The sequence below is a fragment of the Orcinus orca genome, chromosome 8 (genome assembly GCF_937001465.1).
Source record: "Orcinus orca chromosome 8, mOrcOrc1.1, whole genome shotgun sequence".
Taxonomy (NCBI): domain Eukaryota; kingdom Metazoa; phylum Chordata; class Mammalia; order Artiodactyla; family Delphinidae; genus Orcinus; species Orcinus orca.
This window is the reverse complement of record NC_064566.1, coordinates 2133379-2150537: the sequence shown is the minus strand read 5'-3', so window position 1 is coordinate 2150537 and position 17159 is coordinate 2133379. Positions and strand designations below refer to the sequence as shown.

Here is a 17159-nt window from a genome sequence, read left to right as displayed (position 1 = left end):
CTGCCTGGGCCTCTGGGTGGCCACTCTGCCAGGCCCCTTGCCCCGTGGAATCAGTGCTTCTTGTTTCTGTCTCTTGCACCTGACTCTGGTTTTCCTTTTCCTTTTTTCTCCTATCACACTGCTGCTTTTTCTTCTCTTTCCCAATGTCCCCCCTCCCCCCAATTCCTAAATCCAAATGAAAGCCCAGTAGGGGCTGAAATGTGAGATATACGCCACCTTCTGCAGGATGACCTGGGGCCGGATCCCGACATCCATTCTCGCTCCCCCCCCCACCCCCAATCCGTTCCGCCCTGTTGCTGTGTGACCCGTGCAGGTTTTCTGACCTCTCTGAGCTTTTGCAGGCCTGTTTCATGGCAAGCAAAATGCTGACCTGTCTCGTGGGCAGAGTGAGAAGGAGCTAATGAAAATGGTAGAAAAACACTCCAGGCATTTAAAAAATGTCACGTAATTGCAAAATAATAATGATAACAACAGTATACTTTGGAATTTTCTGGAACTGAGAGCGGGCCCAAGTGGAATTTGGCACGGAGGGGGCCTGCCCTGGCCTCTGTCCAAGGGGGTTTAGTTACTGAGGCGTCCCCAGGAATCCGTTCTGAGGCGGCCCTTCTTGTAAGGAGGTCCTGCCATGGACCCCTGCTCCCCCACCGGCCCAGGGCCAGCTCGTGGATTTGCCGCCACAAGGTTTAGGTCACATGGTTGGCAAACCAGTGGTGCTTTTTTTTTTTTTTTTAATTCTCAAAATGAAAATAGCCTTATATTTCCCTCAATTGTAGAAGTGTTATACACTCACGGTAAAAAAAAAAATGCAAACAATACAGAAATGTATCAAAAAGAAAGTAAAATTCCCCGAGAGACATTCTCCTACCCAAAGAACACCAGAGATGGTAGCTTGGGGTTCTATGCAATTTCGGGACCCACATTACTTTTTAGGTTCAAAGTCCATATTTTAGTACATACTTTAAAGCATTAAATACATATACACACATGTATACACATATATTGTCTTAATTTCAAAATATTTAACCATGATGAGAGGTTTAAGACCCATAATATGAGTGTGGTAAACAAAATCACAGACACACGGTTTGGAAGAAAGATTTCAGTACAAGCAGCAGCTGGTGACTGTAGCAAAACCGGAAGATGGCTTGCATCTTAGCAAATGTGTTAGCAAAGGGCCAGACTCTCCCCAGGTTACAGGTTTGAGGGGACGTCATTATTGAAAAGTGGCAACACAAACAGAAGGAAAACACAGACGCTCTAAAGAGACCGCTCACCGGTGCAGACGCGGCCACCGGACCTGAGGTCCAGGGCGGCCGGCGAGGCCCGGGCAAGGCTGCCGTCCCAGGAAACCTTGCAGGGGTGGAGGAGTGCGCTCCACTGACAAGCCTCCAGCACCATCCCCAGGGGGAAGATGGAAGCCTTTGGTTAACGAAGTGATTGCAGGGGGTCGGGACCAAGCCATGTTTGTCTCAAATGGGTGTACAAATCTCGTTTGAACTGTTTCCTGGAAAGAAATGAAAGGGGAGGCCTGAGGGGGGCACCTGTTAATTCCACATTGATAGGAAATGGTTCCCATCCCGTGACCATGGAAACTTCCATGGTGCATCCTGGTTGGGCATTTCTCACGAGCCACCCCCTGCCCACGGCCTGTCACTGTGTTGGCACAGATCCTGGGCTGGCAGGTCGGGCATCAGGGGTCGGCTGAGCCCTCTGGCCCAGGCCTGTCAGCTGGAGCCCCCGTGATGTCCCCCACTGAGTCCACTGAGCCAGGTTCTGTGCCGGGTGCTGGGCACCTCCGGGTGAAGGTGGCCGAGGGCGTGCCTGGGGACTGTCCTGGAAGCCCGGAGGGATCTGGGAGCAGGTGAAGGTGAGGGTGGCCGGCAGGGAGGGCACTCCAGGCAGAGGGATCAGCGACCAGGAGCCGTCACTGGGCTGGTGGCCGCTGGACCAGTTCACCATGCTGGCTGACTTTGGACCTGGCTCATGGATTATCCAATATTGTGGCGCGTCAGCCCTTTGCCCGGGCAGACCACAAAAATACAACAGAAAGTCTGAGGAACACACAGGTCCCTTTCCTTTCTAACGGTCGCTGTGGCCTGAGTTACATGTCAGGAGTATTTGCTGGCCCATAAAATGGCCCTCTCCCTGTTTCATAGCTGGTGAGGGAGCAAGTCCATCACCCAGCAAAGCATAGTGTTTGTAAGTTCGTGGTTAAAATACTACAGGGACACGGGGCTGGGGGCGGGGGGTGGGGAAGGGGAGGGTGGGATGAATTGGGAGATTGGGTTTGACATAGATACACTACCAAGTATAAAATAGACAGCTAGTGGGAACCAGTGATATAGCACAGGGAGCTCGGCTGTGTGCTCTGTGATGACCTAGATGGGCGAAAGGGGAGGGGATGGGAGGGAGGTCCAAGGGGGCGGGGATATATGTACACATATAGCTGATTCACTTCACTGTACAGCAGAAACTAACACAGCGTTGCAAAGCAATTATACTCCAATAAAAAAAATACTACAAGGTCACAACGGACCTTCCCCAACATTTTCTCACTCATTCATGCCTCCTATCCATTCTCCCAAGCTCCCCCAGCTCCAGGCCGGCTGCACCCCCTGCCTACCCCTGCACTGCTGTGCGGTCTGGTCTGAGCCCCCTCTGCGCAGAGCTGTGGGTGTAGGGAGCCGGGGACCTGAGGGATCCTCCTCCCCTCGTGGGGGCGGAGGCCTGTGAGGGCAGCTCGGCTCCTGCTGGGGCTGGAGACAGAGCGCCCAGGAAGCTGGCTGGCCCCCAGAGGTTGTGCCCCCCGTGGCCTGCCCCATTTCTCGGTCCAGCCCGGCCTGGGCATCTGTTTCAGGATGGAAACGGGAAGGGCGAGGGGCGTCTGTCCGCATTCCGGTTGCTTGAGTCCCAGGAGCCGTGGCTCCAGTTAAAGGAGGCCCCACTTCTGCCAGGACTTACCTGGCCGCCCCGAGTGCCGTCCTGGGGCGGGGCCCTGGCGTCGGGGTGCGAGGGCCCGGCCTGGGCAGGGGTCCCCTGGCCACCCCCCGCTTCCAGCCCGTCCGCCCCTTCCCCGCCCCAACGCCGCGCGTCTGTTTGGAGAAGAAAGCGGGCCAATTTGTTTTCATTCAGAGTCACTTAAGATCCCATTTTGGAGAAATGAAAAGAGAAAAGCGCGCTTCCCGCGCCCGGCCCGCTGGGTGCCCGCTCGTGCCCGGCGGCGCGCTGCTGGGGGGACGGCCCCCCACCCCTTCCCTCCTCGCCCCCTCCCCGCCGGCTCCGGGTCCGAGGGCGGCGGCCCGCAGGCCGGGCAGCGGCCAGGCCACGCTCATCTGCATGAAGGGCACACTCGCGGCCCATCTGCAAAGGCGCAATTAAACGCGGGGGGCGGGGGCGCCCGAAATTAGCATTTCCGCGGCCATCTGGCGCGAGGAGCGGGCGCGGCCGGACAAAGGGCGCCGGGCGAGGGGAGAGGCGAGTGTGCCGCGGCATTGACCTGCAAATGAGGCTTTGTCAGCGCATTAAAGCTGGCCGGACCCCCGACCCCGGACCCCCGCCCCCGCCTGCCCGGCCCGCGGCCCCTCGCGGCCCAGGCCCGGGCCTGGCTCTCGGAGGCCTGGGGCCGGCCTGGCTCTCGCAGCGCGTGTGCAGGAGGCAGGCCGGGGAGCTTCTGAGCCCCCTGCGCAGGCCTGGTTCTGTGGCTGCAGTGTCCAGCAGAGCCCCTGGGCCTGGGCCCCCAGCCCCTGCCCCCGTGGTGGCGCCTCTGGGCCCTTGATTGCCCTGCCTACCTTGTGGGTGTCCTGCCTAGAATCCCAAGTGGTGGGTGGAGAGCGCGTGGATGGGTGGGGGCCGGGTGGGGGAAATATTACCTCGGGGAGCTACTAAAAACTGACCAGCTGATCACCTGGACATCACCCCACCCCCTACCCCAGTGGTGTTTAAGGCCCTAAATCTTTGAAAACGGTGACTTCGAAGTGTTTTCACTTAGGGCTTTAGAAGTCAGGAAGTCTTGGCAATGGGAACATAGCTTTCCAGCTTGGTGACCCGGTCTCAATGACAAGCATTCTCCCCTGCCTTGGTCAGGACCAAGCTGTCAGAGAATCCGAAGCGTGGGAGGGGGTGCCGTCAGAGGGACTGCATGACTTCTCGGCGGGTACAGCTGGGGCCACAGGGAGGGCCCGGGGCCCTGGACGCAAGAGGCAGGACGGGGAACCCTGGAGGTAGAGTCCCTGGTCACTGGCAACAGCATTGCTCAGACTCTGGACACCCCCAAAGGACAGTGTGTGGCTGTCTCTGGACCTTAGTTTCCCCAGGTGCACCAGTGGGTGTCTTGTTGATCCCGTTCAGGGTGGCGCCCGCCTGTGGTCACTGGATCTCCTTTCCCTTCGGCACCAGCTCCCAGCGTATCTGAAGGGGTTGTGGGGTGCGGGCGATGAAGCTTCCCGGAGGAGGGACGTAAAGGGAAGGGAGAGGGACCATTGCCCATCCCTGCATCAGCTGGCTGGGGCTGAGGTCTGGGATTCTGTACAGGGTGTATGGGGGGGACACTGGAGATGCAGGTAGGTGCTGGGTTCCGAGGCCGTGAATGCTAGACTGAGTCATGATCTGTGGGAGTCTTCAAATACTTCCCCTTAGCAAGAGCCAGAATTCTAAAATCTTCCCAGAAATATATACCTCGGGGCTCAGGTGAGGTCTTTAGCTGCTCCTTCTGGGGGCCTAATGTCATCAGAGAGAAGCTGCAATTTGAGTAGTCAATAACACTCTAGTGACAATTAGTCTCCCAACTAATTTTCTTGGAAATTGGGGGTCCAGGGACCGGTGTTTAACACCGAGTCTCTTCGGCAGGTGTGCTCAGACTGGGAGGGTGTCTGGTGTGGGAGCTTTGACTATCGGCCACCCGGAGGGGCAGGGGCTGTGATGTAGCTGAGTGACCCCCAGCCTCATGTGTGGGTCCTGCCTGTGAGGTGGGGCAAAGGTTTCTGGCCTGGGAGCTGTGGTGGTGTTTCTCCACCTGGGCCTTGCGTTTTTGCTGCGTGAATGGGGCAGAGTAGTACTCGGAGTGGGGGGTGGGCTGGGGTGGAACCCCAGGGGGCTCCCGAGGGACTGCAGTACAGCTGCAGTACAGGCGCTCTGTCCTGCAGCCTGCGGCTGTCCGTGGGGACGGGGCGCTGGAGGCAGGTACAGCCGGAGAGCAGGTAGAGGGGGTGCCCCCTTCTCTCCTAAGTGGTTCTTGGTGGGCATCTCCCATTCCCCACGGTCAGGTCCAAGCTATCAGCAAACAGTGGAGCCCAGCACGCAGTGTTGTGAACGACTGCAGCTCCCTGCTCCCATCCCCAGGAGTTCACAGGTCCAGCCCGAGCTGGCTTCCTGCAGGTCGGCATTTCCTAGACAAATGCCCAAGGGTTCTCCGTGCCACGCATCCCCTCCATAACCCACTGAAGGGGCACTATCCTGCCTGTAGGGGAGGCGCTGCAGAGGACACAGTCAGGCAGGGTCTGCCGTGGGTGCCAATTGCTGTGAGGGGCGAGCCTGAGCCACGTTTGGCTGGCCCTTCAGGAAGTGTTCAGGGAGGAAGGACCCCTCGGCCTGGGCTTTGGCGAGTGAGTAGGAGTTTGCTAAATGGAGATGGGGAGGAAGGGCCAGTGTGATGGGTGACGGCGGTGGTGGCAGCCACGCCAGGGGTGGTGACTGGGGGGAGTTGGGGTGGCTGCTGCTGGTGGGGGGGAGGGTGGTGGTTGGGCGGCTGGGTCTGGAGACCAAGGCTTCCTCCTTTGGGTTTCCAGGCCGTGCTTCTCAAGCTGGGTCCGAGCCTATATTCATGCCTCCCGGCTACAGGACGCTCTTTTCAGTGTGACCAGCCGGGCAGAAGAGCTGAGTGACAGGCAACTCGTGGCCCAGCCTTTGGAGAAGCAGGGCTGCCTCTGAGCCCCGAGGCCTCTGAGCCCCGAGTCCCGGCTGGGGCTTCATGCTCAAGAAGGAGCATGGGGCAGCCTAGGAAGAGCCCTTGAACCTGGGTCCTGGCTGTGGAACCTGGGCGAGACCTGCATGGCTTCAGGCCTGGCTGCCAGGGTGGGACAGGACGGCACTGTTGCCCCATGGCTGAGTCCGCCTCCACTTCCCTCCTTGCTCCATCCCTCTCTTCCTGTCTGGTCCCCAAATGGCCAACCTGGCAGGAGACTTGGCTGCAGGAGACCCTGTTGGAAGAGAAATAGTCTCCTTCTGTGTCGGGGGCTGGGCCCTGTCTCCCACGGCCTCCATGAGGTCCGTGAGGCTGCAGCCTGCAGGCCTGAGGGTAGGTAGCGGCAGCGGGACAGCGAGACCATCTGAGGCTGGTGGTCTGCAGGACCCCAAGTCATTCTGGGTCTCCTGTGCAGGGTGTTAAGGTGGGAGGGTGTGGGGGGCCTTTTGGACAACCTCAATGCAACCCGTGAATCCACTTGCTTCCTCGACTGCCCCGCAGCTGGCCCATCTGTGAAATGGGTCCAGGAAAACATCTTGGTGCGGGTGGGTGGGTGGGTGGGTGGGGAGGGGCTGGCCCTGCTGACCTCGAAGATCTTGGCCCTCTTGGCCGTTTCCTCCACCTGCCTCGCCCTCCCAAAGGCTGCTGCTCGGCCCAGCTCTCCTTCTGCTCGCTCCGAGGGGACCCCTGGGTCGGCAAGGGCAGGCCATGGGCGCCCCATTTGCCGGCTCCACCCAGCTCTGCTCCTCTACAGTACGGAAACGCGGCAGTCGAGGCAGGCCCTGCAGCCTTGAGGGCCTCATCCATAAAATGGGTGCAGTAAGACTCGCCTGACCCACGTAGGGCCCTGTGGGGGGACTGCCTGCCTTAACGCTCGGCTTGGAGGGTTCCCTGTGCCCGCGCAGGCTGCCTGCTGTCCGTGAGGCTCTGGAGGTGGGGCAGGGTCTCTGCTCCCTTCCCTACCCACCCTGTCACCTGTCCCGGGCACCCAGGGTAGGGTGCATCGCAGCCCTCTGTCCCCGGCCGTGGCCCCGGGCGGGCGGGCGGACGGTCTGGGCAGTGCTGGCTCTGGGAACCCGGTGCCCAGGCGTGGGAGGGCCCAGGTTGGGGAGGCGGCCGCCAGGTCGGGCCACGCCGTCCAGCGGAGGCTGAATGGGGGCTCTGTCCTGCCGCCTGCGGCTGTCATCTGCCGCTGGGATTCGGTTTCCTGGAAGCTGGTGCGGCTGCAGGTGGATTCTGCGCGGCCCGGTGACCTTGCCGCCCGGAGCCCGGGTGTCTCCGAGCCAGGCGGGGGCCACGGGGGCGGGGAACAATGGGGCCTTCTCCCGGGGGAGCTGGGCCGAGCCGGCAGCGGTAAAGCAATCTGCCCGCGCCCTTGGGCCTCGTGGGCTTGCTGGCAGGGAGAAGGGCTGCCGGGGGCATCGGTGCCAGGCCTTGGCAGGGCTCGAGGGAGGCTGGGCCAGCCGGGTGCCTGGTAACCGAAGCCGCCTGGACGCACGCGGGGTTTCGTGGAGTATTTTCAGGGCACGGCTCTGCCTGCCTGCCTCACCTTGGGGCTGGTGGCAGGATGGAGACGGGCAGGGAGGGAGGAGATGAACGTGCCGGTGGGGGCCAGGGGGCTGGGACAGACCACCCGCTGGCCTCCTGTCTCCCCACGCAGCTTGGGTCCTGCGGGAGGTGAGCACAGGGGCCGGCCCTCCCCACTCCCTTTGTGGGGACAGAGATGCTCTGGGTGGCGAGGGGGCTTGAGGGCTTCCTGGTGGTTAAGAGCAGGGAGTTTGGAGTCAGGGGTGCCAGCTCACCATGTGCCCAACCTCCAGGCGCCTTGTTTCCATCCCTTGACACAGGGCATAGCTTGGGGAACGTTTCCAGCTGAATCATGCATTCACGTGTGCATTTGTTCCGCCCACAGCTGCCCTCCTGCGTGTGCCTGCCTGGCCGCCTGGGGCCAGACACTGAGTCAGAGGCGGGTGGCCAGGACTCGGTGCCCCGAGAGGAGGCGTCCTCCTTCGAGCTGCAGCCTCTCCCTGCGAGCCTGAAGGGTCTTTCTGGAGTGTCCGGGCTGCTCTGCTCCACGGGGTGACGAGCAGAATCAGGGCGGCTGGGCACAGGGCACAGCTCTGGGACAGCGATTTCGGCTCATGGGGCGTGTGGGTCTGGGTGTCCCCAGTTCGGCCCTCAGTGGTCACACCTAGAAACAAGTGAATGTCCATGCGTAGGGGCACGCTGAGTGTGGGTACAGCAAATGGACAGAGAAGCTCTGTGCAGAAGCTCAGGAGAACAGAAAGGCCCCTACGGATGGTAGGAGAGAAGGTCCAGCAGCTGAACGGCTCGGATGGCTGGCCGCTACCAACGTGCCTTCGGAGCCCGTGTGCCCGCGGAGCCCGTGTGCCCGCGGAGCCCGTGTGCCCGCGGAGACTGTGTGCCCGCGGAGCCCGTGTGCCCGCGGAGACTGTGTGCCCGCGGAGACTGTGTGCCCGTGGAGCCCGTGTGCCCGCAGAGCCCGTGGCACTCGTACATGTGAATTTGAACCTGGGCTGGGGGTCGGGCTGCTGCACCGGCCGGGAAGGTGAGCACCTGTTCATTCACCTCCCGGGAGGCGGCTGCCCTTTTCCAGTCTATGGAGGTGAGGTGTTTGAAAACATATAATGAGGATGTTTTCGTGTCTATACCTTGGGGAAAAGTCAGAGGAGGAAGAGAGGGGGGTGCAGAGGGGACCTCTGGGGACAGTGGGCCTGAGGCGCCGGGGTAGGGCGTTCAGCAGGTGTCTGCTGCACGCGCCTCATCGCCTCGCTCAAGGTGAGTCTGATGCGTGGCGGTGGTGTGCAGGTGCAGGGGTTGGATGCGTGGCCCGTATTTACAGGTCCCCCCATCGCATCCCCTGCTGTGCCTCAGTTTCCCCTCGTGTAAGCGGTGGTTCTCAGAGGCTGCATTGCTGAGGCTTCGGAGGGGATGTCTAGGAGGCCTCCCCTGGAGCGGCGGGGAGGGGCCTTTCCCCTCTGCTGACCAGTCCCTGAACAGGGCAGCGCGGGATCACCCAGGCCTCCTGGGGAGGAGACCGGAGGGCTCAGGGTCAAAAATGGAGTCACAGGCGGGGCAGGAGCCCCACAGGCCTTGTGCCGCAGGGCCGGCCAGCTGAGTGGAAGGCCCACTGATTGTCTGCCGCCGGCCTCTCCTCTCCAAAGACCTTCTGACGCGGCCTTGTGGATGGGAGCGGGGATTTGATTGAGAAACTTTGAAATTACGCAGTGATGTTACCCACCGTCTGATAGCCGTTTCTTTGGAAAGCGTCCCTGCCGGATGGGCCCTTCTCCCGGGTGAAGCTATGGCCCCACCCAGGTCCCAGCCCCTCAGGTCAGGCCCACCTCCACCCCTGAGCGCCTGGGCCTCTCCCAGCACGAGCCGCCTCTCCCTGAGCCCAGCTGATCCATCTCTGACCTGTCACTTCCATTGTCCTTGGCCAGAGGGGCTGCAGACCCGGCTTTCTGGGGAGTGGGCTGAGGGCACGGCTGGGGGTGAGCGCTCCCTGCGTGCCTGCCCCCAGGCCCCTCCGGCAGATTCTCTGGCCCCCAGGGGCGCGCCGGGATGGGGCTGAGGCCGCTCAGAGGGTGTCAGAAGCTGCGAGAGGCTTCTGACACAAGGGCCTCTTGGCGTTGCAGCAGGGGCTGCCTGTCCCCATGGATCCTGGATCACCGTTGGCCTCCCTCAGTCGTTCCAGGAGAACTGGATGGGGATAATGAGGCCCTTACCCCATCGAGTGACCTGAGCCGGCCAGTCAAGTGGAAGGCCCAGCAGGGTCCCACTCAATGCGGATTTGCTATGGAGACGTCTACGTCAGGGGCAGTTGTGTGTTGCAGTTGTATATAAAGACATGTTGCTGGGCCAGAGAGAACAGTTCATGTGCACGTCTCTCCCTGACCTCAGGAGCTCTGTCGTTGGTGCCTGGTTGTGAGGCTGCTGTGGCTTTTGTCCTGTCTTCTCAGGCTTAGCACCCTGCTGGCAGCTCTGTGAAGCTGGGGCTGCAAAGACCATATGAGGCTCAGAGAGGTTAGGGGCCCTGCCCAAAGATGCACAGCTAGAGAGTGGCTGAGTCAGAATGGGAACATTCTTGCACCGTGTGTGTGTGTGTGTGTGTGTGTGTGTGTGTGTGTGTGTGTGTGTGTGTGTAGGGAGTGGGCAGTGGGGAGGAATAACGCTGAGAAGCCACCAACAGAAGTTCAGTGGGGTTTGGTAGATTCAATCAGTAGTTAGGCTTGTAACAGAGTTTCTTGAAGATCCAACAGGGAGTTTGGTATTTTCCTGCGTGGCAGGTGCAATGGCAGCCATATTGGAGCCAGGGGGCATGTCCTGATGGAGCCCTTGCATTTCGCTGCATCGGACAGGCATAGTGCTTCTTGGCTCTTTGGCCCACGTAGGCCAGCAAAGGAGCTATGTTCATACCACCTGGGAATTTCCTGCGTCTTCTTCTCAGATCTGGGCTTTCCGGCCCCACGATCTAGTCCGAGAAGGCCAGCTCTTTGTTTTAACCAGTCCATTCCCCTCTGCCTCCTGGCTTCCTGGCCCAGCCACCGACTTCTCTGCCACTGGAAGTCCTGGTTCTTCTCTGAGGCTTTTTTTCTGATGCAAATTCACACAAGCAGGTGCTGCGTTGGGCCAGTCCTGCCCTGGGCCTTGGTTTCCCCATCTGCACCAGGGGGGAGGACCCATGTCCCCTGAGGCCTCTCTGCTCTAAGCATCTCCCTCCCCCAGCACAATCTGTGTACCCCACGAGCACCCCGTCAACCCGTCACCGTGTGTTCTGCCACCACTACCAGCTTCCTGGGGCCGCAGACCAGGCAGGAAGACGAGGCTGCCGGCATGATGGATCCAGGCAGCCCGCGCCTCCCACTTTGATGTTGCTCAGAAAGATCACACGCTTCCAACAGGCTGGAAACTTGGAGAGAGTTTTGCCGAGCAGGGTGTGGAGCAGGGCTGGGGGACGTCTGGGGCTTCCAGAGTCGTGGGCAGGTGGGAGTCCCTGCAGCGTCCAAGTGACACGTTTTCAACTCAGTCTCCACACTCCCCATCTGTGCAACCTGGGTCCACATGCAGGAGGCAGGAGGAACTTGGTGTGCCAGGCCCGCGATGGGCACCCGTCCTGCGCTGGCTCTGGGCCTTCTCGGGCTGAGGGGTCACTGCCCAGATGTGGGTGAGGCCTAAGCCTGGGATCAGGTGAGGGGGCAGGAGAGGTGTGGCCCTGGGAATCAAGGGCAGGCCTGCTCCCTCTGGGTGCCACAGAGGTGGGCGCGGGGATGAAGGCTTGAGGTGGGGGGTCTGACGACAAGAGCAGGGGGAGGGTCTGAGCATTCTCTGGTGTCCAGTAGGTCTGCCCTGAGCCGAGCTTTCCCCCTCCTCCACCTTCCGCCTCATAAGGGGCCTGGGGGCTGGGGGCTGGGGAGGCAGAGGCGTGGGGATGCAGGGACCCCCAGGCCTCCCCCTCGCATCCTGGTGCCTCATGCGGTGCTGAGGGAAGGGCCAAATGACAGAGTTAGGCCCAGCAGGTCACAGAGGGACCTGCTGAGAGAAAAGGATCTGGGAATCAGAGTGGAACCCCTCCCTCCTGCCACACAGCGAGCACCTGAGACCTGGACTCAGAGGCCTTGGGGTGGGGCACAGTTGGCCAGGACCCCCATCTTTAGAGAAGACCCTTCCTCAGACCAGTGCCTCTGGCCAGTGTCGAGAGCCTCTACCTGCCCCCGCTCCCAGCCCAGGCCTGATCTGTTGGAGCTGGAGGCAACTCCCCCCTTGAGCAGGTGAAAACACAGCAGCTGGCCAGCGAGGTCAGAGGTCGCCTGCTCAGGGGCTCGGGTGCCGCCCGGCCGTGAGGCCCTCTGCCCGCCCGCCAAGGCTCTGCTGCGCAGTGGAAGGGGCGTAGGTGGGGACGGTCAGCTTCCTTAGGGCCTGGCCCCTGGCCCCCCGCACTTGAGGGCAATGGAAGCTCTGGCTGCTGTGAGCACGCGCTAGGCCTCGCTGCCTGTCTGACCCGTGCCGGGCCTGGTCTCCCCAGCTCCCCAGCCCCCCGGGGCCACAACGATAGGGCCAGAGCCAGGAAGGGGTGCCGCTGGGGGCTGAGAATGGTGAGGCAGACGCCCTTTCAGACCCCCAGTGAGCTGATGGGGCCCAGGACCGTGAGGGCGGTCCTAGGATGAAGCCGAGGAAGGCAGGTTTCTGGGGAGCGAGGAAGGGCCTCCCACACCAGGCACTGGCCGCATGTTAGGAAGGGGGCGTCTGTCCCTGAGGGTGACCCAGCAGGTCCCCACCGGATGCACGCTCACGCAGGGCCGCGTGTGGGCCCGTCCCAGGAACCCGGCCCACGGCTGCCTTTTGTCACTCCACCCCTACCTAGCCCAGCTGTCTGACCACCCCAGTTGGGACGCACACCTGACCCCCCTTCCAGGGCCCAGGGTGCCCAGCCTCCTCCCCTGAGCATCCCTCACACGGCACCGCCTGGCGGTGCCCTGCCTGTTCCAGGCGTGGCCGCAGCCCCAGCAGCGCCGTTAGCCTCTTTCCAAACTCAAATGTTATCCCTTAATTCAACGGGCACTTCCTGCGTACCTAGCGGGGCCGGGCCCTGTGCCAGGCGCTCCTGGGCTGTGGCTCCCCGTGGGTCCTCAGAGTCCTAGCACAGCCCCCTCTCCAGTGGCAGGCTGGAGGGCCTGGCTCCTGACCCCTGCCCAGTGCGGGGCTCGGCGGTGCCTGCCAAACGGGTCCTGAGCAGGGAGGGGGCTGTGGCTGCTGGCAGCTTGGGGCCCACTAGGGTGCAGGGAGGAGCTGTGTGTGTGTGTGTGTGTGTGTGTGTGTGGGGCGGCGGGGGGTGGGGGGGGTGGGGGTGGGGCGTGTCGGCCCGGCTGGAGATAGATGCCCGGCGTCACGGGTGAGTGGGCAGGGCCTGGGCAGTGGGGGCCAGAGCTGCTTAGGGTGCAGGACAGCAGGCTGTGGGCACCTTGCTTTGGCTCCGAGGGGGCACTGGGGGGCGAGGCTGGACGCAGCAGGGGCCAGGGAGTTGCTCTGAGGGGGCACCGGGGCCAGGCAGTGGGAGTGCGATGAGGCGATAGACCCCAGAGCCGGGCGCCTCCTGGACCATTTTCTGGTTGCCTTTGTGAAGCACCTACTGTGTGCTGACCCGGCCCTATGGTCATCAGCTCCTCCCCCACATGCCTTCAAGAGGCACTCTGTTCCCATTGCACGGACAAGGGAGGGGGCAGGAGGTGCAGGTCGGCCCCTGGCCCAAGGTTGGGAGGACCTCAGGTTGCGCGGACACTGGCCTCAGAGACTGGCCCCCGCGGCCGAGCCCCGAGCCCTCCAGATGCTGTCCTCCTGCCCGGCTCCAGAGGGCGCCGATGGGGGAGGGGGCATGGGCAGAGGAGGTAGGTGCCCCAGGAGGTGGGCAGGGCAGCCCCCCCAGCCCCACCCTCTCCCGCCAGCAGATGCTCTCGGCACCCACTGGACATTGAGGACCCCAACAAGGAAGCCCAATTGGGAGACAAAGGCCGGACGCCGGGGACAAACGCTCACGGACGTTGTCGGCGGGAGCGGCCAGGCAGCCAGGCGAGGCCCACAAAGGGGCCGGGGGCGGGGCCGGGAATGGGCCTGGGCTGCACATGCCACCGTTGCCCGGGCGACGGCCCTCTCCCGGAGAGGTCTGCTGGGCCATTGTCCGGGGCACACAGGACGTGTCATACACCAGATGGCCGTGTGCTGTGTAAGTCAGTTATCGGGGGCAGAGTGAAGGAATGCGGCCGCGCGGCGGGCTGGGGCGCCATCTGTTCCCTCAGACCGCGGGCACCGGCGGGCATTGAGCTCCTGGCCGGCCGGCCCAGCCTCCACTGCGGCTTTAATTAGCTAATTCCATAATTGGGCTTTATTTCAGGTAAATTGCATTTCACACCCGAGAGGGCTGCAATGGCCCGTCCAGGAGTGAAGCACTCGGGCACTTCGTGCGCAGTCGATAATACGCAAAACAAAGCCGGGCTGGGTGCAGGGGCCGCGCCCGGCCCAGATGGGCGGCCCGAGCGAGTGCCCCGAGGGCTGGGGGCCGTGCCCGGCATCGGGGCGGGGCGGGGGCACCGTGGAGGGCCCCGCTCTCCAGCCAGCCGCCTCCTGGGGTTTCCACAAATATTTACTCAACAAGGAAACAACAGCTTTTGCCTTTCCAGTAATTGTTGCTCTCGCCCCTCCCCCCCGGGGGTTTGGGCTGGGGAGGCCCCGGGCCCTCGCTGGCCCTCCTCCCCTCCCCCACACCGGCCAGTGCCCGACGGCCAGACGTCCCCTCGGGTGGGAGCCAGGGCTGGGCTCCGGGGAGCCCCTGGGGCTTTGCAAAGGGGGACCCAGGCCCCTCCCCTCCCACAGGGGCCCAAGCTGACATTCCACACGGACCAGGAGTTCCTGCTTTGCGGCCACCTGGGCACCTGCCTCCAAGGAGACTGCAGGGGTCCCGTCCAAGAGGGAGGTTGGGGAGGGCTCCAGGCAGGACCTGGGGGGAACGGAGCTGGGCCTGGAGGAGGCAGGGGCCCAGATGCCCGTGGGCAGCAGTGGGAGGCTGGCAGTGGGAGTGGGGGCAGGTGCTGTCCTGGAGTTAAGAATTAAGCCCGAGACCTGAGAAGTGCGTGTGGGATGTGAATCCTGAGGACAGGGTCCCCAAGCTGCTTGTCTGGGGGCGATGACCCTCACCTGTTCGCCCCTCCCCCCTTGAAGGGTCCCAAGACCTGGGGGTGGGGCTGGTCTCATAAAGGGCTATCAGGGAGAGCTTCCTGTAGGAGGGGGCTTTGAGCCTGGCTGGAGACCAAGGGAGTGGTTTCAACAGATGGAGAGGGGACAGGAGAACCCCCCGGCAAAGGCACCAGCAAGAGCAAAGGCTTAGCGGGTGGGCTGGAGCCCGACCTTGGGTCGGGGGGACAGGAACAGCCCGGCCTCCAGGTGCTCCTGGGTCACTGGCGCCACCCCATTCCCAGGAACCCCAGGCCAGGGGGTTGAGGCTTCTGGGCCCCCTCACCGGGGTGGGCACAGACGGGGTGAGGGGTGCTGGGGTGTTGAGGGGTGGGCAGCAGCTCCACGGGAAGCCAGGTTGTCCCCAAGATGGGTCGCTTGCTCCCCCAGGAAAGGAGGCGAGAGCAGGGCAAGATCAATTTTGTGATTCCACATTTATTAGGAAAAACCTGAACGGTTAAGAATCAAAATCACACTGTGAAATTCATTAAAGCACAGGTTCCAAATCACCACAGATTATTCTGATTTCGGCGAGGCGGAGCAGGCCAGAGGAGGTGGGTCTCGCCAGAGGTGGTGGCGCCCGTCCGCTCCCCTGCGGCTCAGCAGCGGGTCGGGGAGGCCACCGTCTGTGTGTCCGTCCAGCTGCTTAGACCAGGCAGGGAGCTGGAGGTGAGGCCCACACGCAGAGCGGGGTTTGGGGACCCTCCTCTTTTCTCCGGAATGGGTAGGAGAAGCTGCCAGTCCAAAGTGGGGGACCTGAGCACCCCGGTTCCACTGGTGGGCAGCCCACCCCCAGTGAAGAGCTCTGACCACAGCGGTGGACACGTCCCTCCCGTTGGAAGCTGTGGCCTCAGGAGCAGCTCCCCGCCAGCTCCCGGCCTGAGTCAGCATCCCTGGAGCTTGAGGGAGTCAGGCCCAGGCCAGGGGGGCCTTGATTGGGCCTTGCCCGTGGGCATCCTTTGTTCGGCATGGGCTGGGCCTGCCCTGCCCTGCCTGGCCTGCCTTCTCCCTGGGTCCCCCTGGGCCTGGATTTGAGGCTGGGGGTGGGGTCCTCACAGACCCTGTCCAGGCCGTCCCTCTGTCTCCCCTCAGGAATGCCCTGGGGCCTGCACACAGCTGTGCGGCTCCCTGGCCATACATGGGACAGACCAAGTGCCTGGGATGCCCGGCCTGACCCCCTGCTGCTCTGTCCCGAGTACCAGGCAGGCAATGGGGGGACCCCGGTCTCAGAGCCGAGAGGCCCCTCCTCCCAGCACCCAGCCAAATTCTAGTACCCGCTGGCTGGGAAGAGGCGGTCTTGAGCCCCCCAGGCAGGCCGCAGGGCCCTGTAGTCCACCGGGCGTCTGGGGCCCTGGAGAGCGGGACTGCCGTCTCGGGCCTTAGAGAGGGGGCTGAGGCCTAGCGGTGCCTGTGCTGAGTGGGAGGTGGGGTGGGCCGGGCAGGGCTCCTCCGGGCCTCCCCTCTCAGGCCTGGGCCCCGAGCCCCCATCAGGAGCCCTTGTCGGGGCCCCCGCGGGGCACGGTCAGCTGTTCGTAGGTGGGTAGCGCGTTGCTGGGCAGGAAGAGCTCGGGGTTGATAGAGCCACCGCTGTGGGGCTGGACCACCTGGGCCCCGCCCCCGCTGGAAGGCCGGCTGCCGGGGGAGCCTCCGTGGTGCTGGGCGAGCAGCTGGTGCAGCATGTCTGTGATGAGCGCCAGCCTCTGGTCCAGCTGCGTCACCTGCAGGGACAGGATCAGAGGTGAGCCGGGCGGTGTGCAGGTGGCCTCAAGGCCTGGGTTCCTTGAGGGCCAGGGGAGGGACGGGGCCTGGCCTTGGTCACGGCCGTGTGTGTGGAACGCGCGCGCGTGTGTGTGTGTGTGTGTCCGTGGCCCCTGTGCAAGTCTGCACGTGTGCACACACGTGCGTGGAGGGAGCCCCGCTCTGCAGCCCTCACCTGAGACCCAGCGGCTGAGCAGGTAGCAGGGCGGGGCCCCTCCCCTGCCATCTACCCCCACCCCCATGCCCACCAACAGGGTTTGTGCCTCAGGGTGCTCTTGTCAGGCCGGGCACAGTCCCCAACTCAGCAGGGGCACCACCATCTTCCCAGCTGAGCTCCCAAACCTGTACCAATCCCCAGGGGTCAGCCAGGGCCACACGCCCACCATGCTTTTCCCAAAGGCCTTTCCCACGCTGAGCACTGGGGTTGCCCACCCCACGAGGTGGGGTCGCCCCATGAAGCTGGAGGAGAGGTGGATGGAGGATGGACCTGGGGCTGCAGGTACTTAGCAGGGGCTGCTGGATGGCCAAGATGGGGTGGGGCTGGAGTGAGCCCCGGGGGTGGGAAGAGGACCCCAGGGCCCTCAGAGCAGGGGCAGGGGTGAAGCAGACGTCCTGGCATGAGCCGGCATGAGGCGTGGCTCACCCTGGGGCCTGCAGTGCCCTTGGGGGTGGTTCCCCCAGGGTCTCCGTCAGAAAA

The 17159-nt window shown here is 63.0% G+C and overlaps 1 protein-coding gene across 3 annotated transcripts in view; it reads right to left on the bottom strand.

Annotated features, from left to right (window-relative positions):
* Nucleotides 1-15125: 15125 nt before the first annotated feature.
* The window catches only part of KCNQ1 (potassium voltage-gated channel subfamily Q member 1), a 345186-nt gene continuing 343152 nt past the window's right edge, over nucleotides 15126-17159 (bottom strand). For 2 of the 3 annotated variants that reach the window (XM_049714016.1, XM_049714017.1), the window contains exon 16: nucleotides 15126-16422. In XM_049714016.1, the coding sequence (XP_049569973.1) occupies nucleotides 16192-16422 (231 nt within the window). In that variant the 3' untranslated portion in view covers nucleotides 15126-16191. The remainder of the gene's footprint in view (nucleotides 16423-17159) is intronic. The other variant, XR_004475853.2, reaches the window with a different exon arrangement.